The sequence below is a fragment of the Poecilia reticulata genome, chromosome 15, assembly GCF_904066995.2.
Source record: "Poecilia reticulata chromosome 15, P_reticulata-male-v2, whole genome shotgun sequence".
Lineage (NCBI taxonomy): Eukaryota > Metazoa > Chordata > Actinopteri > Cyprinodontiformes > Poeciliidae > Poecilia > Poecilia reticulata.
Genome location: NC_088844.1, coordinates 23,302,047 through 23,326,173, shown reverse-complemented (window position 1 = coordinate 23,326,173; position 24,127 = coordinate 23,302,047). Strand labels below are relative to the sequence as shown.

The 24,127-nt window shown below is 40.5% G+C and overlaps 1 protein-coding gene across 9 annotated transcripts in view; it reads left to right on the top strand.

Annotated features, from left to right (window-relative positions):
- The window catches only part of mymx (myomixer), a 42,802-nt gene extending 20,286 nt beyond the window's left edge, over nt 1-22,516 (top strand). For 7 of the 9 annotated variants that reach the window (XM_081616201.1, XM_081616204.1, XM_081616203.1 and 4 more), the window contains 21 exons: nt 790-939; nt 1,086-1,235; nt 3,081-3,337; nt 4,838-4,973; nt 5,055-5,249; nt 6,369-6,521; nt 7,341-7,558; nt 7,818-8,001; nt 8,081-8,236; nt 10,394-10,717; nt 10,925-11,044; nt 15,207-17,069; nt 18,001-18,120; nt 18,206-18,280; nt 18,361-18,447; nt 18,520-18,611; nt 18,713-18,798; nt 19,544-19,607; nt 19,698-19,885; nt 20,152-20,313; nt 20,384-22,516. In XM_081616201.1, coding sequence (XP_081472327.1) covers nt 790-939; nt 1,086-1,235; nt 3,081-3,337; nt 4,838-4,973; nt 5,055-5,249; nt 6,369-6,521; nt 7,341-7,558; nt 7,818-8,001; nt 8,081-8,236; nt 10,394-10,717; nt 10,925-11,044; nt 15,207-17,069; nt 18,001-18,120; nt 18,206-18,280; nt 18,361-18,447; nt 18,520-18,611; nt 18,713-18,798; nt 19,544-19,607; nt 19,698-19,885; nt 20,152-20,313; nt 20,384-20,649 — 5,046 coding nt within the window. In that variant the 3' untranslated portion in view covers nt 20,650-22,516. Of the gene's footprint in view, nt 1-789; nt 940-1,085; nt 1,236-3,080; nt 3,338-4,837; nt 4,974-5,054; nt 5,250-6,368; nt 6,522-7,340; nt 7,559-7,817; nt 8,002-8,080; nt 8,237-10,393; nt 10,718-10,924; nt 11,045-15,206; nt 17,070-18,000; nt 18,121-18,205; nt 18,281-18,360; nt 18,448-18,519; nt 18,612-18,712; nt 18,799-19,543; nt 19,608-19,697; nt 19,889-20,151; nt 20,314-20,383 lie in introns of all 9 variants that reach the window. The other 2 variants (XM_081616200.1, XM_081616205.1) reach the window with 2 other exon arrangements.
- Nucleotides 22,517-24,127: the final 1,611 nt, after the last annotated feature.

Sequence of the window (24,127 nt, the reverse complement as noted above, 5' to 3'; positions counted from 1 at the left end):
TTATAATTTGGTTTGTAAAAACCCAAACGTAGAGGCAGACGGTCATAAAAGTGTTTAGATTTCTAAATAACAAAGTTGAATCACAGGGAGAGACGCAGTGGAGAATAACAGGGGGATTCAGTTCAGCCAAACACAGAGAGAACTGTAAACACAAAGAAAACTGAGCGAAGCACAGAGGAGCTGCAAACCAAACCAGTAAAGACGGACACAACAAAACAACCTAAAATTCACAGGAAGACGAAAACAAGAAGTAAAAAACTTCCTTTTAAGAATAAATCTAAATTGCCAGAGTCAGATGACAATAAAGACAGAAACATAAGAGGCAATACTTTTCAAACATAAGCAATAAAGAAAACCAATCCCCGGTGTCTCATGATTGAAGTAGCCAGTGCAGAGCTCCATGTTAGTCATTTCCAGTACTAAACCCATCAGTAGGAAGCTTAATTTCTCTGTAATGTTTACAGGACAGTCATCCAGTCATCTATATATTTGACCTTGCTGATGACTATTTCCAGCCGTCACTGGGCAAGAGGCAAGGTACACGGTGGAAAGGTCGCTAGTCCATCACAGAGCCACACAACTCACACCTAAGAGCAAATTAAAGTCATGTTTTTGAAATATAGGAGGAAGCCAGAGTGGTATAAAAGTGAAAAAGACAAAAAAAAACCCATAGTAACTTTGTTTTTTGTTGTTTTGGTAGCCAAGTTACAGGTTGTGTGTTTTGTTGTCTTTTTTTTTTGTATTTTGTTTTTCACCATCCAACCCTCTTCTCTCTGCTTTCCTCCTCAGACTTTGTCCTGGCTGAAAGACAACGTTTCCGTGGCAACACAGGTGTGTTCGATAGCGAGCTCCGAGGGACTGGAGGCTGCCAGAAGGTTTCAACAGGCCCTCGAACAAGAAATCCTCAACAACAGAGCCAGGATGGAGGTGGTCAAAAGGGTAAACGGAGGCATTTTAACGCCTGAGCAGCCGCTGAATGGAAACGTGCAGAATCTTTGCAGATCTTTAATCGACGTTCTGACATCTGGTGTGAGAAGGTTTCTGAGTTATCACCTGCACTCATGTGTTGAAAACGCCTTCCTCAGGAGGGTCACGGGCTGGTCCGTGCACAGCACCCAGGCAGCGCGAGGATTGAGGAGTTCCTCAGCCAGCTGGAAGTCCTGTGGGAAGAACTGAGGAGGAGGCACCAGAGGAATGCTGTGTTTCTGCAGGCCTCCGAGAAGCTGGGCTTCAGAGTGAGATTCATTTTTTTAATAATTCTTGAACAGATTGTTCTCTGAGGTCATGCTATTCTAGGAAGATTTACCGTCAGGACAGATTATTCTGGATCGGTTCTACCACCGTTTGGTGCTGATTCAGATAGGTATGCTAACAAATAGGGATCCAAGTTATGACCCAAGATTAATGAGTTAATCTAAAATGTATTCAGATCATCAGTCAATTAAATTAATTCATAACCGAACATTTTCTTAATCTTCTTTTAAATTTTAACATTGTTTTGTTTCAGCTGTTGTTTTCTCATATTTATTAAACTGAGACATATAGAACAAAACGGGAACCTCTTAGGCTGCTGGATAAAAAAAATAAAAGTTAAAAAGAATAATGCAGATTGGCTGAAATGATGCTATAAGTTATATTGCTAACCCAAGGAGCTTGTCGGGTGTTTTTATGTTAAAACAGAACCACATAAAGTGCGCTTTGCATCCCCAACTGGATTTTTTTTTTTTGGATTGTTTCTCTTTCTCGATCTGGTATGGCCGCCATCTTTATACCTGTTTCAACTGACTCTGTTTAAGTATGATTAGCGGCGCCCTCTGCTGGATGGCGGCCAAAGTACAACAATAAAACAAGGTCATAGCACACATTATTAACGAATCAATTGGAACTAATTTTATTTTAATAAACATTTATCAACAATTAGTCGAAATTCAATTGTTCGCATTCCTATTTACAACCGTTTATAAAGTACACTGAAAAATTATAGTTACTGCTTGAACTTTTTTCAGATTTTGTGAGGTCCCAACCACAAACTTGCATGTTTTCATTAGGATTCAGCACAAGTGTATAAATTGAAACATAGTTTTCAGACTTCCTTAGAAAATAAATCTGAAAAGTGTGGCATACATCTGTATCCAGCCCCCATCCTTTTGAGCCAACACTTTGTAGCATTTACCAATAATGCAAATCTTGACTGAAATTTTTAACAGTTCTTCTCTGCAAATTCCATCTTTAAACTTGGATTCCTCATTGGATCTAAGTCTGAACTTTGACTGGACCATTCTGAACACACGCTTCAGTCCGACTCCATTGTAGTTCTGGGTTGCGTCACACGTTTCTGGGCCCCAGTCTTTAGGCTGCTAGAGCTTCTAGCAGGTTTTCTCCAAGTATTGCCTTCTATTAAGCTCTATTTATCTTTTCTATATCTTAATGAAAGGTTACATGTAAGTTAGCTTTGCTTTATTTCAGACATCCTAAGATGTTTGCACTAGAAAATAGAAAATACTCTGTAAGATTTTGAGTTTTTCCAGCTCTGGTTCTGTTTGTTCACTAAACCTCTGCGGCTTTCACAGGACAGCTGCCTGGATACGGTTAAATTACACACTAATGGACTCTTTTTACTCAGTAATCTGTGATTTTATTTAAGGGCAGGAAATTAAAGGGGACTGAAACAAACGCATGGCACACTTTTCACGTTTTCATTTGTGTACAATTTTTATAACCATGATATTTTCTGTATCTCTTCACAATTATGCAGCACTTTGTGATGCCATAAAATCCCAATAATGTACACTGAGGTTTGTGGCTGAAACGTAATAAAATGGAATATAGTTAGAGAGATATAAATACTTTAATTTGATTATGGGTTAAATCTAATTTAGAGCTTTGCTTCAAATAAGAAGCCTGCTATTATAAAACATATAATTACTGATGCTGTTGCGTTCTTCTTCTTTCAACTCTGACTTATTTTTATTTCATTGTGTACTAAATCTCTTAAATGTTTAAGAAAGAAAGCCTCTCCATCTTGACAAATGCTATTCTGCACACATTTTCAACATTTCCTCTGCTTCTGTTTGGCTAAGGTGGTGAAAGTGCTCCAAGCCCTCGGCAGCCTGGAGGCCTGGCTGGAGTCCGTGGAGCTTTCCATGAAGGCGTCCGCCATCGCCGGCGACCCCGAAACCATGAGCCGGGCCGAGAGGGAGAGCTGCCTGCTGGAGAAAGAGGTGGCAGCTCGCAGCGTGGAGCTCAGCGCTCTGAGGCAGGAGGTGGATCGCCTTCACGGCCACAGTCACCCCCACACACGGGGATTGGCAGCGCGCATGGAGGAGTTGGAGAGAAAGTAAGTTTTACAGGGGTCGAGGTGAGCTGCCCGCCGTTTGTCATCATGGAAGATTCATGTTATGGATTTGAACCCATCAGGGATGAATAATGCTGGCAGTTTCTGCCAGTCACAGAAAATACAGCATGTCAGTGTTTCCAAGACATCACAGGTTGGGGTTTGCCATGTTTGTAATTCAACATGGAAGGATTTATTCATAAAACTCCCCAGTTTAAGCGCAAGACAAATAATGTTGCCCTATAGACCAAAAAAGAAAATATACCTACCCACAGTTCTCATAGCCTGAAACTTTATCCAGATTGGCAAAAATAAATAAAAAATTCTCCATGCTCTCATTAATTGTGTATCAAGTAGCATGTTGGAAGATCTGCTCCATAACTTCAGCTTGTTCTTATGAGTCAACCACTTAGTTTGTGACGGGTTGCCTTACGCTTTGGCAGTAGTTTGAAGGACAGCCTGTCAATGAGGCTCACAGTATAACCTAACTATGTTGACAGGCTTTCTGGAAGTACCTGTGTCCATAAACAGAAGGTCAGACTCTGGAAAAAAGTGCGCCAGCCTGAGCAAAGAAAATGAAAGCATGCAAATGTCTCAGTTTAGGTGTTTCCAGGGTGTGAGTGTTGGATCGGGCCGCTTGTTTAGTCCAGGAGACCAACGGTGCAGATACAGGATTATCCTTATCTGCACCTCTCATCCAGCTGTGTAAAAGCCGTAAAACAAATTATTTTGTAATTGCAGTGGGATAATCTTGCTCTAAAATATTTAGAAAGGCCCTACAATCATTGCAAAACAAAAGCAATTGAACCATTCTTTAAATTTATACATATTTTTTAATTGATCAAGCTATCTAGTAACTTTTATTATAGAATGTGATACATAGGCCTCTCTTAAAACTGATAAAAACAAGAGAACATGCCCATCATTAAATAAGCCAAATGTGTATCAATTCTTAAAAACGAGCAAATGGCTACAAGAAGATAAAAAACTAGACATCATCCAAGGTTTATCTTCTCGCCATGGCAGTGAGAAAGACGTTAAATGAAAGAAAACATAGAAACGAAAGTTTTAGTTATAACCTTAAGAGCAACAGTGTCAAACTGTCTTACAATAATTATAGGATAAGTGTTATTCTGTGCTTTACAGCTATGCAAGGCTAAGCTGCTGCAATAAAAGAAAAGTGTGAAGCGTTCTGCAGAGACACTAAGCAGCTGTGGAACACCTGGGCTGATGTCATTATTTAATGCTAAAAGAAAAAAGAGATTTAAGGCTAATTTATTCTAGAAAAAGCAAATCCCTCCATCATAGCACATGCAAGCTTTGTTTCTGTAAGGTACTGGATATGCTCACATGATATATTGATAAAATAAGCAGCGCTGGAGCCTTGAAACAATCATCCTGTGAGCTGACCTCTGTGTCTTTTATGTGGTTCTTCTGAGCGTGGATGAGCGCATAGGAGCAGCTTGTTGGTGAAACCATGTTGGTGCGATTTGTGTTGCACAGGTATCACTGTGTGCTCAGTGCCCTGACCCTACAGAGCTCAAAGCTGCAGGACACACGCATGCTGACTGAGTTTCTGGAGCATTTGGAGCTGGACGAGAGCCAGGACCTCATCGGAGGACAATATAATCTCAATCAGGTATTACACGTCGAACATTATCACGTTATCTTGAGTAATATTCACGATATGAAACATCTCCATTTTTCATGTGTCCAACAGCCTCTACATAGTGGCATTTCCTCAGTCCCTAAGTTACTTGGGCTCCAAAGCAGCGGTGTTGGAGACAATCAGATAGAAACTATGGGCGACCCTGTGGAAGAGCTGCGGGAGGCCGTAGAGATGCTGAACGACACTGTGAGGGAAAGAGGTCGATCACAAAGCCACGATCACGACATCCAGGAACTGCTCAGCAAGGTTAGACCAGGAACTGAGGAGCTACATTTAAAGTTTATGCTTTAAGAGGTTTAAATACTGTTGATTAGATCCAAATGTTACAGCTTAATAGGCGTTTAATCATTTTCAGATTCTATGATCTGTAATAGAACCGCTGTTTTAAGAGCTCTGCCCTAAAATAAGGACTTTTGGTTTGATTTGTTTCATTTTTGGCACATGTATAAAACTATCAGTTCACGGAGAAACCATGACATAATTTTACAACTATTTGTGTTCATACCATTTAAACTTTTACAGTCTTGTTAAACTAGCAAACTGAAATTTGCATATAAGATTTTATGTTATAAAAAAAACACAAATTAGAGTAATCGCAAACTGGAAAGAAGGCCTGTTTTGAAACAGAAATAATCTGAAAGATGTTTTATACATTTGTAACCAGCTCCTCAGATCGGCTGTGTTTCAGTGGTAGTCGTCTTGTAATCAGATGGTTGTAGGTACGATTCCAGACTTCTCCATTGAAAATAAAATACTATAGAAATATCCTTCATTGTCCCAAAATGGGAAAAACAGCAGAAAAGTGACAGGCAAACAGACCCACAACATGTTAGAATATAAATATATATAAAGCACTGGAAAAACAATAAGAGATCAATTTAAATGATCAGTTTTACCCTGATCAGTGTGTTCACACCATCCTCAGTGTGAAACATGGTAGTGGCAGCATCATGCTGTAGATAGGCTATTTTATATTTTTTTTGTGAAGGCCAGACCCAAAACCCAATCAAATATGTTAGAAAACTACTTTCCTCAGACCCTCTCTATTCTGTCCAATGTAGAAAAATTAAGAGATGCTAAAAAAACAAACTTTCAGCAAAAGATATCTACATAAAGTGAATAATCTACGCCATAGATTTTTTAATGTCTTCGTATAACATTTTGAAAACTATGCATCATTGTCCTTCTCCTTCAGCACTACTTTGCTGTTGGGTTAGCAAATTAAATCCCAATAAATGAAAAGACCAAAGTTTGTGGTTGGCATGTGAAAAAATGTGCTACGTTTCGTGGCTCCTGTTGTAAAACACATTAAAGTCCACTACCTTAATGATGATCCCATCTCATGAGAACCTCTTGCCGCTCCAGCATGCCAGCCTTGCGGTGCGCGTGGAGGAGTGTTTGTGCAGCAGCAAGGAGCTGAGCCTGGAGATCCTGGAGAAGGAGACGGACATGGCCGTGCAGTGCGAGCCGGACCGCTGCGGCTTCGGGCCGCTCCGGGACAGGCTGGGGCACCTGGAGGTAACAAAGGAAGATGCAGAAAAGAGAAATGACTCATCACTGATTACACAACTCAGAATTATTTTTGGAAAAATCAGCTTCGCTTTCTTCTCTACAGCAAAAATGTGCCCTGTTTGCACCACTTTGTGCCTTGTTTAGTTTTGCCTATCAGCTGCCGTGCATGTTGGCCACACACGTACACACGGAGCGTGCAAAGATTTAATAAAAACACTACACTTATTTGTTTGTTCTCCAGTGAGTCACTGTTCTGCTAACTCTAAAAGTGTGTTGTGTGTGTGTGTGTGTGTGTGCGTGCGTGTGCGTGCGTGTGTGTGTGTATGTTTTGGGGGGGTAAATTTGGTCGGGTAAGCAGAGTTTCAGACGAGGATTGTAGAGTTTTGCGTGACTCATTTGTTGGCCAACGTTGTGTTTATCACACACACAAAACAAACACACATGCATTCAGCTGTCAGGACTTGATTTGATTGAAGAGCAGAAATGACCTAATCTCCCGAACAGAAATAACTGTTGCATCAGCAGACAGGCATGCAGGAACTCAGAGTTGGTGAAGCTTGCTGTAGCTGAGAAACTTCATGAAGCGTTGCTCCCAGAGAGCCCTGAACACTATTAATTACAGCGTCGTCAAAAAATGGAGTAAAAAAGTGGTTAAGACTGCAACCTATAACATGGAGGCCCATATGGTCCACATATGGGCCTCAAATAGAATAATATGCATGGAGCTATGACGATGAGGTCATAGTCAGAGGAACAATCAGTCCAGGTTGTTTGAATGATTGGAGGATTGATGAGATGATAGAACCTCTCTGTGATTTTCTGCAGATTGACTATGAAATCATGAAGGAGGATGTAAAGAAGATGGAGAACCAGGCTTTGCGTCTGAAGGAGCTGTGTCCGGAGAAAGCGTACACATTCGAGGTGAAGACCCAGTCCACGCTGCAGGCCTGGAGCGAACTGGGGAAGAGCGTGATGGACAACAGATCACGTCTGCAGGAGTTTGTGGAACTCCAGGGCTTCTTCAGGAGCTACCTCGCCATGATGTAAGCAGGATGTCAACATCCCCGCCTTAGCTGCAATTTCTAATCCATTTTTTTGGGAACATTTGTTTAAGAACAGAATGTTCTCACTGTCAAGCTCTTGCCTCAGGGGGAGCAGGGAATTTAGGGATAAAGCAGGTTTCCTGGGTGTGACAGGCCAACGAATGTGTTTCCTATCTGGGAGAGTCTGCTTATTCTCATGTTTCTTACTGTTCCCAGTCTCCTAACACCACCTCCTTTTCTTACGCATCCCTCTGAACAGCTCATGGACCGAAGACACTAGGTCATGCATTTTCTCAGACACTGCCCTGCACCTCAAGAGAGAAGGACAGCGACCACTGGCGGCAGAGCTGGACATCCAAATCGAGCAAAAGTTTAACGAGTTTGACGAGCTGGCAGCCAAAGCAAAGACTCTTTTAAACAAAGAACACCACCTCACACAGATGGTGAGCAGATATAGACTCTACCAAATCACTACAGTCTACATGAGGTGGATGATGATCCTAAATTGGAAATGTGTTGCAGGTGAAGGAACGCATGGAGGAACTGAGGAGCATGCTTGGGTGGATCTCAGTGCACTGGAGAGCTCAGAAACAACAGTGGCTTCACAAACAGAACAGAGAGGAACCCTCACATGATAACATTTACTCTGAGGCAACAATGTGGAACTCATTTAAAGAGGTAAATTAGCAGCTTGGTGGGAGTTTGTCCAAATAAAAGCAAAAGTACCTCCTCCATTTTTATGACAAAACCCAAACGGGCTCAATAAAGCCATGAATAGGGGGATGTCAAACCCCAGCCCTCGTAGGCTGATCGTCTCCAGCTTTCAAACGGGTCCAGCACACTTCCATCAAATGCCTGAATTACCTCAGCATGCAGTCAGGCTCTGCAGAGTCTTCCTAATGATCTAATTATCAGATTCATATGTGTTGAAGGAGAGCGCATCTAAAAGTTGTCCTCAGACTGGAGTTTGAGATCCCCTGAATACAGTAGATCTGCAATTAAGCTATTTGTCCTGCAATTAGATAAAAGTAAAAAAATATTTGAAGTGTTGGGGGGGAAAAAAGCTAAGTTAGAATTTAGTTATCTTAATTTTGGTAAAAGACTAGCAGACAGAATATGCAAGCTGAGAAAATTTCACATGAGGTTGTTTTTCATCTCAAACAACTTAAAATGTAAAACAAAACTTGAAATTTTACTTGAAAATATGTCAAACATGACCAGTTTGCATGTCATGTTTGTGTGATTAAATTTTACCCATGCTGAAATTAAGGTGATCTTCCAGGTAATAGTTTCACCACAAAACAAAGGAAATTGGACAAAAAGTTTAGTCTAGTAATGTCTGAAAAGCAAAACCTGTGTTATAGCACTTTTCTAAATGCAAGAGTTGCTAACTAGCTAGCTTGCAAGCTGCTCTGTTAAATCTCTGTTTCAGAGCACACCGCATTTTGCACATCCCCATTTAGTTACCTCACTCAGCTAGTCTGGTGACTCTTAAATAAGAACATGCCTGTAATATTTGGTACACCATCAAAGTTCATTTTTGTGTCCATTGAGATCTGAAGCATAGAGCACGCAGCCACAACATGGAGGATAAACGCTAACATAGCTTGCTAGCTTCTCTGCTGCCAAACCTGTTTCTGAGCACAAGAACTTGCAAACATTGCTAACTCCTAACGCTCTTTGAATGAATGCAACTATATGGGCAATGGAGCATTTATATTTGATTAAGAGAAGTTAATTACTTAAAGTTTCACTGCTCTACTAGGACATGTGGTCAATAAAAAAAAAAGTGAAATTTGCTTATTTATCATAGACATTGCTCATTTGGCTTGACTGATTGCACCTGTTTGCATTTTATCACAAATTTTTGGCAGTTTATATTTAAAGTTAAACTGTACCTTGTTTTTTCCAATCATACAGAACCCTGGTAAAATAACACATTGAGAAGAACTGGTACTGGCTATTTTAAACGCGGTTTTTCTGCTGCTCTATTTTGGTTGTGTTAACTGACAGAATGCAGAATATAAACTTTGTCATCTTCTGCAATTTATGTTAAAAGTGTATTCATGACTTTTTTCACTCCTGTATGTCATCTACAAGCAGTTGAAATTGTCAGGCCTCTTCCTATTCACTAAGCACATTTACACTTTGATGGCAATGAACCCTGATGAAGATCTGCAATGTTGCCCCTTTCTTATGTCATGCCTTACTCGAGACAGCCAACACTTCAAAATCAACTGGTCAAGAACAGTATTACTGGGTGGAGTGACTCCCAGATCAACTTTGACCTCTTTTGAATCATCACTCCACCAAATATTACGCAAAGAACAAGGCTAAACAAGTACCAGCCTGAGGTCAACACTTCACATGGTAACCTATAAACCCATGAAGAAGGACGTTCTCATTGTCTTCTTTGGAGATTTTTCTGTTTCCTTTATTGGTTCTTGATGCCGCGCCACCACAGGTGATTAGGTGAACAAGTTGCTCAAAGGGTTTGATTCGTTTCACGCAGTGCAATGTGAAAACAACTGCATCAGCTGAAAATGTATAACAAATACTGCAACTTTGGCCCCCAATCAAACAAATCAACCACCCTTATTTATAAGAGTTTGATCCCATTTCACATGTCAAACATCATATTTGTTTATCCATATTCTTTCTTATAGTTGCTGTTTATTGTAGAAACATCTGGATGCATAGGGAACTTTTGTATTTATGTTTTAACATAAATGACGGAGAAATCTGAAAACTTAGTCTGGAATTCTTTGTAAGATCTAAAACTGGGTTTTCTTGCACCACCGTAAATATTTCGCCCGTCTTTGTCTTCCCACACAGAGTTTGGTTGCTGACCCTGAATTCTTCCAACAATCACATGCCATCAGGACGTCTGAGGACACAACAAATGCAGCTGAACGTAACGAAGAAAGCGAAGGGAAAATGTCAGAAGATGGGTATGAAATCATGAACAGGATCGGCCAACGAGGCGATTCTCCCAAAGCAAACATTACATTGGTGAAGGAGAGCAGCAGCCCACCTGTTGGGGGCGCTGTAAACCTCATCCTTAGCTTTGAGAACAATGAGGACAGCCAAGTGCAGGTGCTCGACCTCCCTGCTGGGACAGATGAGATGTTGAAGGAGACCTCTGAGCCTATTCACAGGGTGAGGAGCACTCTGCACAAAACATCACCCAACATCAGTTACATACACGATCTGTTCAAAGAAAAGAGGAAAGTTTTGATGCTTCCAGGCTTCGATGATCACTTTTCTACAACAACACTGCATGGGATCTCCCTCTCTGTACTGCAGGTCATTCCTTTCTCCTTTGGCATTCACAACTTTCTATTTTCCCCTCGTTCTCTCCCTCAGCCCGCTGTGCCTCAGTCTTCTGCCTGTAAAAAGTTTTGGAGGCGTTGCCAGGGGATTTTGGAAAATACTTTCGGTAGTTTAAAGCGAAAGAAAAAGATTTATCGGCAGAGCGCAGATGAGGTAATTTGCGCAGTGTGAACTGGGATTGCATGCACCGTCTCCAAGTGTGCCGAGACTGCATGCAGTGTGCAGCTGTTTCCTGAGGGTAGCATGCTTTTTTCCTAACTTGCTAGAAGATACAAAATGTTCAACAACCCAGTGGTTTTGGCTCCTCTGCAAGGCAAATATAAAACCGAAGACAACAAGATTGATAATAAAAACATTAATCGATTTTAAAATAAATAAAGCCAGAAAAGGGTAGAGTGCCTTCTCCGGGTCAGGGGGGGTCGTCCTGCCTCAAGTGGAGGAGTTTAAGTATCTGGGGATCTTGTTCACGAATGAGGGAAGAAGGGAGCGGGAGATCGACAGGCGGATTGGGGCAGCGTCTACTGTGAAGCGGGCGCTGTACCGGTCCGTCGTGGTGAAGAGTTGGCGAAGCTCTCGATTTTCCAGTCGATCTACGTTCCCACCCTCATCTATGGTCATGAGCTTTGGGTCATGACCGAAAGAACAAGATCATGGATACAAACGGCCGAAGAGATAGGGTGAGAAGCTCGGTCATCCGGGAGGGACTCTGAGTAGAGCCGCTGCTCCTCCATGTCAAGAGGAGCCAGTTGAGGTGGCTCGGGCATCTGGTCAGGATGCCTCCTGGACGCCTCCCTGGTGAGGTGTTCTGGGCACGTCCCACCGGAAGGAGGCCTCGGGGAAGACCAAGGACACGCTGGAGGGACTATGTCTCTCAGCTGGCCTGGGAACGCCTTGGGGTTCTCCGGCAGGAGCTGGAAGAAGTGGCTGGGCAGAGGGAAGTCCGGGCCTCCCTTCTGAAGCTGCTGCCCCCGCGACCCGACCCCGGATAAGTGGCAGAAAATGGATGGATGGATAATAAATAAATGCAGCAAATGTTTAGACTCTGAATAAGTAAACTTTATTCATTCTTTGAAAATGAAAGTCTGTTTTGAGACTTTAGATTTTTCCTCTTTATGCTGTATTTGAATATAAAAATATATGTTTTTCAGGCTTTTATTGAGAAATACAGCAAGATTAAGCAAAGCATCTATAATTCCAGTGTTGACGTTTCTTTTTTAATATTGCTGCCATTCCCCCTGTTTCTCTTTCCCCCAGCTTCTGGTCCAAATCCTGGTCGAGTGCGATGCATTCTTCGTTCATTAGAGCTTTTCTTTCCCTCACTATCTTCCTGAAGATTGATCACAGCGTCTCAAAGAACTGAAAAAGTCAATGATCTGATCTCTAGGACGTATATTTATCCCATTTGCCTTGTGACCTGGTGCTCAATCATGCTGGACAAAAAGATTCACCAGCAAACTGCTCCTCCGGGGTTTCTGCTGAGTTTTAAATAAAATTTAGGCATTAATTGATCTTAAATACGTGCAGATTTAACAGACTTGTGTAGGTCCTACATTTAAATCCTAGTGGTCTTATCTAGGCCTTAAAAAGACTTAAATTGGTGGAACTTACAAAATTCTGAACTCTATTTTCAAGCAAATTTGCTGCTGGAGGATGTTTTGCTCCCATCCTTTATTTCTGGATTTATTTTTGACAAAATTGCTGCTGATAAAGGTGTGTTGAAGCAGAAACACTTCAAACATATTAGCCTTTTTTGCTGCCCAATTACTGGCTTGGACATTATTCTAGTTGATTAAAGAAGTGTGACTCCCTGATGAAACCAACATTCGGCTCTTCCAATTCACACAGAAATTAACTTTCATTAACACATTTCCCCTAAAGCTAATTTGAATCATGCTATCATCTCATCTTGTAGCTAAAACTATATTTTAGGGTTTTGTAATTAAATAAATTTCTATCAACTTTGTGTTTTTATCTGGCCTAGGCCTAATACAGGGCTCCCAAAGTCCAATCTCTCAAAGCTACTTTCCTGCAACCTTTGGGTGCCTCCGTTTTTCAACACACCTGAATCAAATGAACTGTTCGTTAGCAGGCCGGACAAGTTCATTCAGGTGTTAGCTAACCTAATCTGAAAAAAAAGTAGTAAAGTTTCCTGTTGTATTTTCAGCTTGTCTCTTAGAAACTCAAATCAATGGGTGAAATCCCAGCAGATAACCAAACTTTTTTTTTCTCGTCATTAAAAGTTTTTTTTGAGGATTTTTACTTGTAAAATGAGGCTAGATTTAAAGCTGAAAAGTGGTGATGACAGAAACGATGTGAGCGATGAGTAAGAAAAGCACACACAGTCTCCTCCCTGCTGTGACTGTTGACAGAAACCCTCTCTTGCCTTTGATGAGCCTGATGTAAACCTGCTCAGGTCTGACTCTCGCCCGGCTCTGCCGTGATTGTGTGAAATGAGTGACCTCATCCTCAGCTCCAAAATGGCTCCCAGTAGGAGTGTGTCCCACATGCTGGTGGAGCTGCCGTCATGAGACGAGAGAACTGGTGCTGAACCTTTCAGAAAGGCTCCAGACTGCACTACATGATTTATAGTCTGGAGCTTATGCAGCTACAAGAGATTAGTCACAGAGTTGAAAGGTCAGGGCATTACAGCTGTGTATGACGACATATGCAGACACATATGATTCTGATTAAATCCTGAGTCTGCCGTTGGACTCATGTTCCGTCATGTGCTTTTTATACATTTTTGTATGCTTCATAAATATTTGTTAATCCAGAGTTTTCTTTGATGAGTGTTTCTCCAAAATTCTTTATTTCACTGAACATCAAGCTTGAGCCGCTCATAGTTTTGCCAACTATACAGGGCCTTGCAAAGCTGCTCTTACATTTTGTATCTTAACACCCACAAACTTCTGTGTATTTTATTGGGATATTATGTGATAAGAGAGTTGTGAATGAAGAGCATCTGTGAAAAACTGTTTCCATCTTGCCACAGATTCTTGATGTAATTCAGGTTTTGAATTTGAATGTGTTCTGTGCTTTGATCTCAGGGTGTTTATCCTGCTAGAAAATGAATCTGCGTCTCAGGCTATTTTTTGCATCCTCTAACATGTTTTCTTCCAGCCAATGTCACACTTTGATCTCATCTGACTGGAGCATCTTCTTCAAAAATGAGCCCAGAATAGAAGTGTCCTCCTTTCAACAGATTTGGTTTTAAATGGTCTAGTCCAATCAACCAGCCAGATTCTCCTCAATAATGAAAGTTGAAACATAGAGATGACTGAGTATTCACTATGGTCCCCAGGAATAAGAAATACTTTACCTCCACATGTCTGCATTGTGTAAACCATAAAATCAGTTAAATGTCTGTTATTTATTTTATTACAGCTTTATTCCATTTGGATGTTTATAGTTGTTAGTGAGATGTGAAACATTTTGATCAACAGTTGTAACGATAGCTGTGTTTCCATTACAAATGTGCGCAAAACTATGTCAATACTCTGTTGATGTCCTAAAAAGACACAATTTTGCAGTTGTGGTGTTTCCACTAAATAAGAAATCCCATTAAAGTCACTGAAAAAATATGCAGCACAATCATCCTCCAACTACTTCCTGTTGTATTCTTCTTTGTGGTTTGTCTCAGTGGCAAAATCCAGCTGTTGATTATATGACTCACGTGAAGCAAAAAGAGAGTTTCCATTGCAGTTTTGTGAAATAAATCAATTTAATCAATTTTGTTACAGCCCAAAAACAAAAACACAACATCGTAGCACCAAAACTTTTATAAAAAAAATAAGAGTTCTTGTTTCCGTTAAGCAAATCTATTTTTAAAATGTCTGTAATTATATGACCAATGGAAATGCAGCTATTGACAGTGAGCGTTGAATGTTACCATGGGCCTTTTAGTTGCTTCTCTAAGTAATGTTCTATTTTCTGGACTGTTTTAAATAGTGTGTCATAATCTAACCGTGTGTAAAATGTCTCCACAACTTTATCCCCATCTCTTTCTTTGGTTGTCATGCTTTTTTATGGTTATATGTTCACTAATGTTCTCTAACCAACTGCTGTGGGCTTAATTTCTACAGAGATGCATTACTAGTTATGTGACATTTGATTGTTATTGGTTGCACTATATTTTATTGAGGGGTATCTAAAGGTAATGGGTCTGAATATAAAAGCATGACATATGTTTCAGTTTTTTCTTTTTTACTAAAAATAGTTCGCTTTTATTTTTCTTCTTTTACAAGACATAGCAAGGACACATTCAGTAAATATCCGCTCATCCTCATGCATTTAATCTTTTTCTGTCTTTTCACAGGTAAGTACTTACCTGCATGTTAAGGACAGCACCCTGGCTATTGCCCCGGTGTACGAGAGTATCACCCTTCCCCGCCTAAAGAGTCGTTCTGCAGCCTCAGACTCCCCTACTTTATGGCCATCCGCTTCCTCCTCCTGCTCTTCACAATCTTCTCCTGTGACTGACCCACAAACGACCAACGTCGGTTTCCGCCCCACGACGGGAAGCGGCGGCAGCTCCATCTTCTGCAGCCTCAAACGGATGAGCAAGAAGAGGAAAAGGAAGCGAGACGAGCGCAGACACACGATACAGAGAATCATGGACGTGGATGAGCAGACCAGTGGGATGCAGCGGTATGACTCTGAGACAGTCACGTATAACACTCAAACATGGCCACTGAAGGAAGGTCAGAGGAAGAAGAGCTTGCAGAAGAACAGAAATGTTGCAGGCACTGGGGCTTACATGAAAAACCCTCTTGTGAAAGACATCGATTCAGAGTGTTCAGGAGAAAACAGCATCACTCCGTACGCCGTATCATCTGGACCAACAACTTCTCCATCAGAGGCTCATGGGAGAAACCACTGCAGAGTCCTCTCTTTGGGCTCAGTGTTGAGCTTCGATCTCCCAAAAGACATGACCCTTATCCCCAGCATTCAGGAAATCATCACTATTGCCCCTCCAGAGTCTAAAAAGGCAGATACAACAGATTCTGACCCTCTTTCTCAAAGAAAAACAGTTCTGAGCTCTTTCAGACAGACCCACGTCCTGGCGGCCATCACAGGAAGTGAAATTAGCTCTTCTGAAACACAGGAGTTAATAGCTGCAGCAAAAGATCTACCTGATGAGGAGGTGAGTTTACAACCATCTTCCCTGGAAGAACCTTGTGCCGGATCAGAGGAGAAGGACGAAATCTCGTCGGATACTAAATCTACAACAAAAGAAATCAGTCCGCCTTCAAAGCCGCCTATTTACATGAACCAAGTCCATAACTGCTGCTCAGTCCCTCATAAACACGAGTGTCTCAGTGTCCATACGCTCATCCGGGACCTGAATGGACACCAGTTCCATAAATGCACAAAATCCCAGTGTGAGCATGAAAACAGTCGTCGGCTGAAATCAAACCAAGCTTCTCATGTGAGAGTGAATCTGAAGTCAACGATGAGCGTCAGCGTTCGACAGGACTCTGTAGATTCTGGCATCTCCACCTCCAGCAGTTTCAAGCTTTGCACCGATGCTCCCTGTCCGGATCAGCCCCGGCCTAAAGGAGTGGTGGGGAAACTTATTTCCCTTGAGGTGGGAGGCATAGACCCGACTACAACAAGAGAAAACTATGCCGTGTTCTCAAGTTCATCCCCAGAGTCCGTGAATATTAACACAGAGCCGGTCCATGTCGACCACCAGCAGTTTGAGGAGGAAGAAGAGGAACTGGAGGACATCTGGAAGCAGAATACCAACTACAGGCAGAGCATCTGCTCAGACATCATGTACCAGCCCAACCAAACCGGAGATCCACTTTCCAGCTCCCCTCCTGTCACAGAGCCACCTGTTCTCTACAGAAACCTGGTCACCGCCTCAGAACCAAACCTCCTCATAGCCGAGTTCAAACTCCCCCCCCACATCCAGAGCTGTCTGGGTTATGAGAAGTGGCAGAGCTCCAAAGATCACCTCCCTCCTCTGGCCACAGCGGACCGGAGGTCCTGGGCGGCGTTTCCCAACAGGGAACCGGCCAGCAAGACTGCAGTGATGCTGAACGAGACGGCGTCTGATCCAGTGAAGCTTCCAGATGTCGGCGACAATCCGAGATACGTTTACCAATACAGAGAGGAGGAAGAGGGGGAACAGAAGGAGATGAAGGAAGGAGAGGAGCTAACCACGTACTCACAGGTAAGTTTGTTTCTTAAAGTATGGTGAAGACATGCTGTAAAGTTATTTTAGAATCAAATTTGTTCTCAGAGGTTAAAAACAGCTTATGTTGAAGTCTAATTTTCCTGAATGAAAATGTTAACAGATTCCCCAGAAATGAGTTAAAGCCGTTGATGTTGGGTCATGTCACTCAATAAAGTATCAATAAATACTCCAACAGTGGTTCCTAAATAATTAATTTATTATCTTTGCTCTCAACTTGTAGTTAGAGTGCCTATAAAAGTCCTAAAATAAAATAACCTTTTATTGAAAATGATCTCACACAAAAGTATTTAGAAAAATTCAACCGTTACTTTGAGTCCATTTATTCAGAGGTGAAAATAATCCAGAATTAAGCAATATTTATTTTAAACAATTATTTATATGTCTACTGTTAATGTTTATTTGTGTAGCACATATTAGCAACAAGGCAGGTTATGTCTAATATAAGCATAATATAGTAACCAATTATGAAACAATTAGTAAACATTACATTTTGTCAAATGCCATCATCAAAATATATATTAAATATATTAATCAATATTCCAATTTTTATTAATCAAAGGCAACTCTAAACAGGTGTGTTTTAAGTTTTGATTTAAAGAAAATCAGTGTTTTGAATTGATTGTTTTAAAACTTCCTTAGTCTTCTATAACATTTCACAAGGTTAGCGTTTCTAGAGATGTTTGACTATTATTCTGCACAATATTTGGATCATTCTGGATTCCCTAGTTTTTTAAATGAGATTTAGTTCATGAGAAAAGGTTGATTTGGCTCTGGAGATTTTATTACTGCAATGATATATATATATATATATATATATATATATATTTACACATCTGTAGGGTGCAAGTCTGTATCTTAACTTTAGCAAACCTAAGTAATGTTCTGTGTATTTTTTTTTTTTTAACAGAACCAGTCTATGAGTCTCCTTTCAGTCAATATGGGTTTGAACGAAGCCTGCCAGAAAAATCTGAAAGACGTAGCAAAGCCTCCAGAACTAGTAGCCACAGGAGGGCGCTGTTTCATCCTAGTAAGACTGAAACCGGAGCGGAAATATTGTTTGTTGTTAGTTGATCCTTTTGCATGAATGTGGTTTTTAATTCAAACCCATGTAGAGTGGAAAACCGGAGCATCAGTCTATGGAGGGAACCCTGGAGAGGAAGCACAAGCTGCAGCTGGGAGGAAAGAAAGTAAGAAATGTTTAGGCCTACATAGTCAGCAGATGTAAAGCCCAGAGTCAGCAGCATGTGGTCTTATCTTATTTTCACAGGCTGCCTCCAGAGGCTGGAACTCCTACCACGCTGTCCTATATAGACACACCTTGTGCTTCTTCCAGGACAGAAAGGATACACTGCGCGTAAGCAGAAAGCAGATATGATATCTGTAAAGCAGTTGGCATGTGGTGACTAATAATGAGTTTGTGCTTCAGAGCTCTGCATGCGGTCTACCGCTGAACCTCATGGGAGCCGAGTGCTCGGCTGCCCCAGACTACACCAAAAAACCCAACTGCTTCCGACTACGGTAATCCTGGGCAAACAGCCAAGTTGTTATTACAAATTACAGCGATTGTGAAACGTATGTGCTGCAAGTTTTTCTTTACCGCCATCGTTTCTGCTCTTCAGGCTCCGTGACGGGTCTGAATACTTGTTTAATACCACCTCCCGCTTCTTGATGAAGAAGTGGATCATGAAAATACAAGCAAGCACAGGTAAATTTAATACTGAGGCTTTGAAAAGCATATTTTTCACATCACGATCACACACATTAATGTATTTTATTGTGATTTTACGTAATAGAGCCACACAAAATTCCAAATAAAGTGGAAAGAAAATGATTCAACATTTTATTTTATTTATTTTTGTTGCCGTCACTTTAGTAAAGACTTGTTTTTTTGGATATGTTTCTACAATTTTTGCACATCTTGAGACTGAAATCTTTGTCAGTTCTTTGTAGAACAGCTCACACAGAAAGCATCTGTGAATATTACCTTTTAAGTCTTACCACAGTTTCTCCATAGGATTTAGGTCTGGACTAGACTAGACCATTCTAGCACATAAATATGCTTTGATGTAAAGCTCTGGTTGTATGTTTAGGGTCATTATCCTGCTGCCACTATCATAAACCCTTTGCACCCTCTCACAAGTTTTCTTTCTGGAATACAAATGCTCACCACACTTTTGTTCACAGATTGTTTTGAAATTCATGTATTGTTTTCCTTCCACTTACACAATTATGCAATATTTAGTGTTAATCTGTGACATAAAATCTCAATATAATCCAGCAAATTGTGGTTGGAGCATGACAAAATATAAAAAAATCTTATATTTTTATAAGATTTATGGGTTGCAGTACAACCCATAAGATTTTTTATGGGTTGTACTGCATTCTGTTTTTTATGTTAATAGTTGTGTTTATAGTGAATAACTGTGATGGGACCTTTTCTTCTGTCAAAGGTCAAAGTGAGCTCATGTCTTCACCAACAAATGTTCCTGGTGATCAAGCCTTTCCCATCTCTTTGTAAGATAATGTTCAAAATAATTTGCATAAAATGCTAACATTCTGTGCAGCATTTGTTAATGTTGACTGTTACCTGCTCTTATGCTTTAGATGCCAGGATCAAACCAGCACTCTCTGCCATTCCCAGCACAAAGTCACCCACTCATTCCCAAGGTTGAAACAGCAGAGCAGCGATCAAACCAAAGAAATTGTCGTTCTCACCAGAGAGCAGAGTCACATGCTCCAGAGCCAAAGAGCGGATGAGAAGTCCAAGACCTCATCGTTGGATCCAGGCTGCTGTGGTAAGAGTGGAGAACTGTTTACCAAGAGAGACATCTGCGTAACATTCATGAACTGCATGTGTCTGAACTCACCCTCGGCCAAATAAATATCTTACAATGGAAATGCTGTTGGATGTTGTAGGTACAGCAGCTGCCACTAGGTGGAGCTGAAGCACTCAACATTGAACAGCTGTAGTGTCACATGATTGCTAAAGGGGTTTGTTTTTACAGTAAATGTAAATCTCTTCTTACTCAGCTTTTCTGCTCTCATTTGACCCCCACAGATGATGATGATGATGATGATGATGGTGATGAATGCAGCTTAACGCAGACAGTGACTCACAGACTTTCTGTAGACAACACTTCTCCTTCCTCCTCTCACTCCCCTGCAACCAGCAGCCAGAACTGGCTCAGCAGCAAGCACCGCTCCCACTCTTTTACGTCAGGTTAGGTTGCTTCGATTAGCCTGAAATTTATCATTTATCACATTCGATCTGAATATTGGTTATTTTTCAGCAACGTACCAGAAGATTAAACCCATGCAACACTCTCCTGGAGGAGAAGGGGTGGAAAAAGGATCCAACTACTGTGTGACTCTGGTGGTCGGGGGCAGTTCGGCAGACAGCTCGTCGATAAGCAGAGGTCTGGAGCCTCCAGTGCTGCCCTCACCTTCATGGCAGCCAGACGTGTTTAAGGACTCTGCTCTGAAAAGCTACTCGAGCCTCCCGCGACCTCGCAACAAATCTGTCTTTAAAAAGTTCTTTGGGAAAAAAGAGCCCTGAGCGTATACATGCTGGTTTTTGAAGATAGCTTCTAACGTGCAGTGCACATTTAAATAAAAACACACTACTACTGACCATATTTATGAGCAAAACACTTATCCTAGTTATGTTTTTGATGCGTTTGTGATAAATCACTACAGAGCCTTAAAAGTCATTATAAATAACCTGTTGTACGAGTGTCTCTTTTTTTGATCCTTCACTTTTTAAGTCGGATAAAAACACAACTGCTAACACACTGCAAAGTGTGCACTGTGTACTTACAGTTCAACTCAGAAGTGTACATACAGTCATCGCTGTTATGAATGTCATATTAATTCAGGACAATGAAGGATTTCTCTCAACGATTTATGTCAAGATGGAAAGATAATGCAGCTTTCAACTCCTGTAATTTCAGAAAACAAGAGTTGGATTAACAAGCTTAAATATTTTCTGTATTTTTTATGTCATCAACAAAAAGTAAATTATCAAGTATGGAGGTGGTAGCGTCATGCAGTGGGGTTACTGGACTGCCAACGGTACTGCTGCCTACTGGAGAGAAAATTAAAAGAAAATGTCACCAAATTCACTCATTTCAAGCTCCAAAATACATACATACACCATTAGCAATATTCGAATGTCATTATGGGCATGAATGTTATTATTTTAGGTCTTTAATGGATTTCAGAGTGCAATTTGAGCTGATTTCTGAGCCACTGCATTGTCAAAATTAAACATAAACCCTCACTAATATGCTAATAAATGTCGCTCACCAAGTTGCGGAGAAACCACAGACGTCCTCGAAACCCTGATGTTCGTGGGAGTTCGGGACTGCCGGCGAAAGGCTAAAAGTTGCGAACACTTGATACTCGCTCTAAAAACGCTCCTAAATGCCTATTTTAATAGTTGAAACTCCAAATGTACCTTTGTATGGCTTATTATGATCTGTGGAACCTGTTTTTGCACGACTGCAGAAGCTAGCATCCATGGTCTATATTACTTCCGCTCTTCTGGGTATAGCCAATCAGCACCAAGGAAAATGAACGGCACTCGTTGATTGGCTGTCTTTCAAACACCAACCAATAGCATGTGAAGGAGCTTTGCTCCAGCGTTTTTTAGCTTCCAAAGGTGCACTTTCCTTATAATATTTCAAAAATGGTCTCTGAAAAAAAGGATAGAGATCGCTATTTTAGTTAAACCATCTCAAAAAGTTAAAATTTGAGTCTTAAGTCAGTTTTTGATTCTTTAAGATGACTCCAAACGGGCTTCAGAGTGGTCGATGTGCCTTGTGTTTCAATACGTTTTGGTTTGGAGCTTCCTGTGTTTATCCTTGAACATTATTAAAAAAAAATTTAAATCAGAGATTGACAGTTTGGGTCACATGATAAAGACTTGGACACAGTTGGGTCTTAAAACCGGACAAATATCCAAAGCCTCTTTATATTTTCAAAAAAGCTTTGAATTCAACCAGATGTATAGTTTTGATCCTGTGTGGATCAGAGAAAATACTCAATAAATTAAACTTCTGCATCAATTTGTTGTTTATATGTTAAAGGTTGAAACTGACGTTCACATTTATGATAGTTGTATGTAAACGTCTGGAACTGTTTTGATTGTTTTTGATCATCACTCTTCTTTTCATTTTCTCCCTGTTGTGCTTTCGGTTATCTGTTCCCCTTTATGTTAACCTAAATATTAATAGTTAAGCTCTCAGTGCCTTCAGTTACGTTGCATTTTATCTGCTCCTCAATTATGAATTCACAGTTTGATACTGTTTGAACTCGTGTGATTTAACTACTTTTTTCCACCTTCTGAGGCAAAGACTAAATACTTAATAAAACTCAAAACAAGGTTTTGTTTTTGCTGTGATTAAAGATTAATTTTTGACACACTTGTGTTACAAAAATTTCTTTTATTTTTTTGTCTTGTCTGTCTGGACTACTTTGAGAAGAAACGCCATAAGATGAAACGAGAGATTAAAGGTCGGCAAAGCTAAGAACATCTCCACATCACAAGCCATCTTTTTGCATATTAAAACATGACCCCATTCAGAGATGTGATTTAAACATAAATAATCGCCGCTTCATTTAAAGCTGAGGAACCAGACGCTCTCTGTGGACATGGTTGCATAATGAATTCAACTCATAAAGCCTTTGCAAACTAATGCTGCTTAGCATTGCAAAAATATTCAGTGTCTGCTTTGGATTAGTTACAGTAGAGAAGAAAAATGACTAATTTGGGCATCTCAAAAGTTTTGATGTTTACTTTGAACAAAAAAAAAAAAACTAGAAGGAAACTGGCGTAAGCTTTTTACTGGTTTGGTGAGTAGTGCTGCTTGTTGTTGACATCCAAAGATTCAGAGCAGCTAAAGTGTAGCTACAATTAAAAGAGTGTTAGAACGCTGTAAAAGCTCAAATGCCATAAATATTTTACTTTAATTTCAGAACATGTAGCAATATTTGTCACTTATCTGCAAAGAAAGTGAAAAGATTTAACGTAGCGGAGAGGTCAGCTTTGGGGCAGTGAAGCTAAACTGTCAGAGATAGCAGTTTCCGTGTTTTGGTGGTTGTGCTGATTCTGACAGCAGCAGAAATGTTGGAATATTATATGAGGAGGATTAGAAGCATGACATGATTCTCTGTAAGCCTGCAGATCTGAGGGAGGATTTAAGAAGTGCACCTGGAAACACTTATCACATACTTCTGCAAAGTAGCTCAATCACAGATGTACTGAAGGCTTCGGAGGGCTTGCATGGTACTGCCTGTCAGCGTGAGGTCACGCAGCATCTCACATTTAAAATGCTCAAAACACACCGTCAGTACTGATCAATCTTTCCAGTTAATTTTTTCCACATGTTTTTCTGCTATTTGAAAAAAAAAAAAAAAAAAAAGGAATAATCTAGTGATAAAGAAAGTGGAGCCAGAAAACAATAAATACTACTTTGTTGTGTTCACACTGTTTTCTATGTTACCATGTATTCTGGTGCTTTGAAAATGGTTTATGTTGGTTTTAACATGAGGAAATGAAGTCCTGTTGAAGTCCTTTTTGGGCTCCTGTTCTGGATAGAGCATATTTACTGAGATATCACTCTTATTTATCTATTTTTTGTAATATACAACTTCGAAAAAACGTAAGAGATTACTTAAAATTATCAGTTTTTCTGATTTTACAGGGACTCATAACTTAACTGTCAGTTTCAAGGACCAACTGGACAAGTACTTACTGGCTGAATTAGTCTAACAAATGTCAGTCGTTGTTTTTGCTAAAGTTACTGAACCATCAGAGCAGACAGCATGTCTGCGTAGCCCAGAATAAGATCGAATTATGTTAATATTGGTTTAATTGCCACATATATTCGCAATGTATTTACGTAAATACTTATCAACAGCGTCTATGTGATGCAAGTTTTTCAAAACAGTGGTGGAAGCCAGGCTTAGCTGTATGCATAAGCAGGGGATGCTGGTGTATTTTTCAATTAAAGTTGTATATCTCTACATGAAAC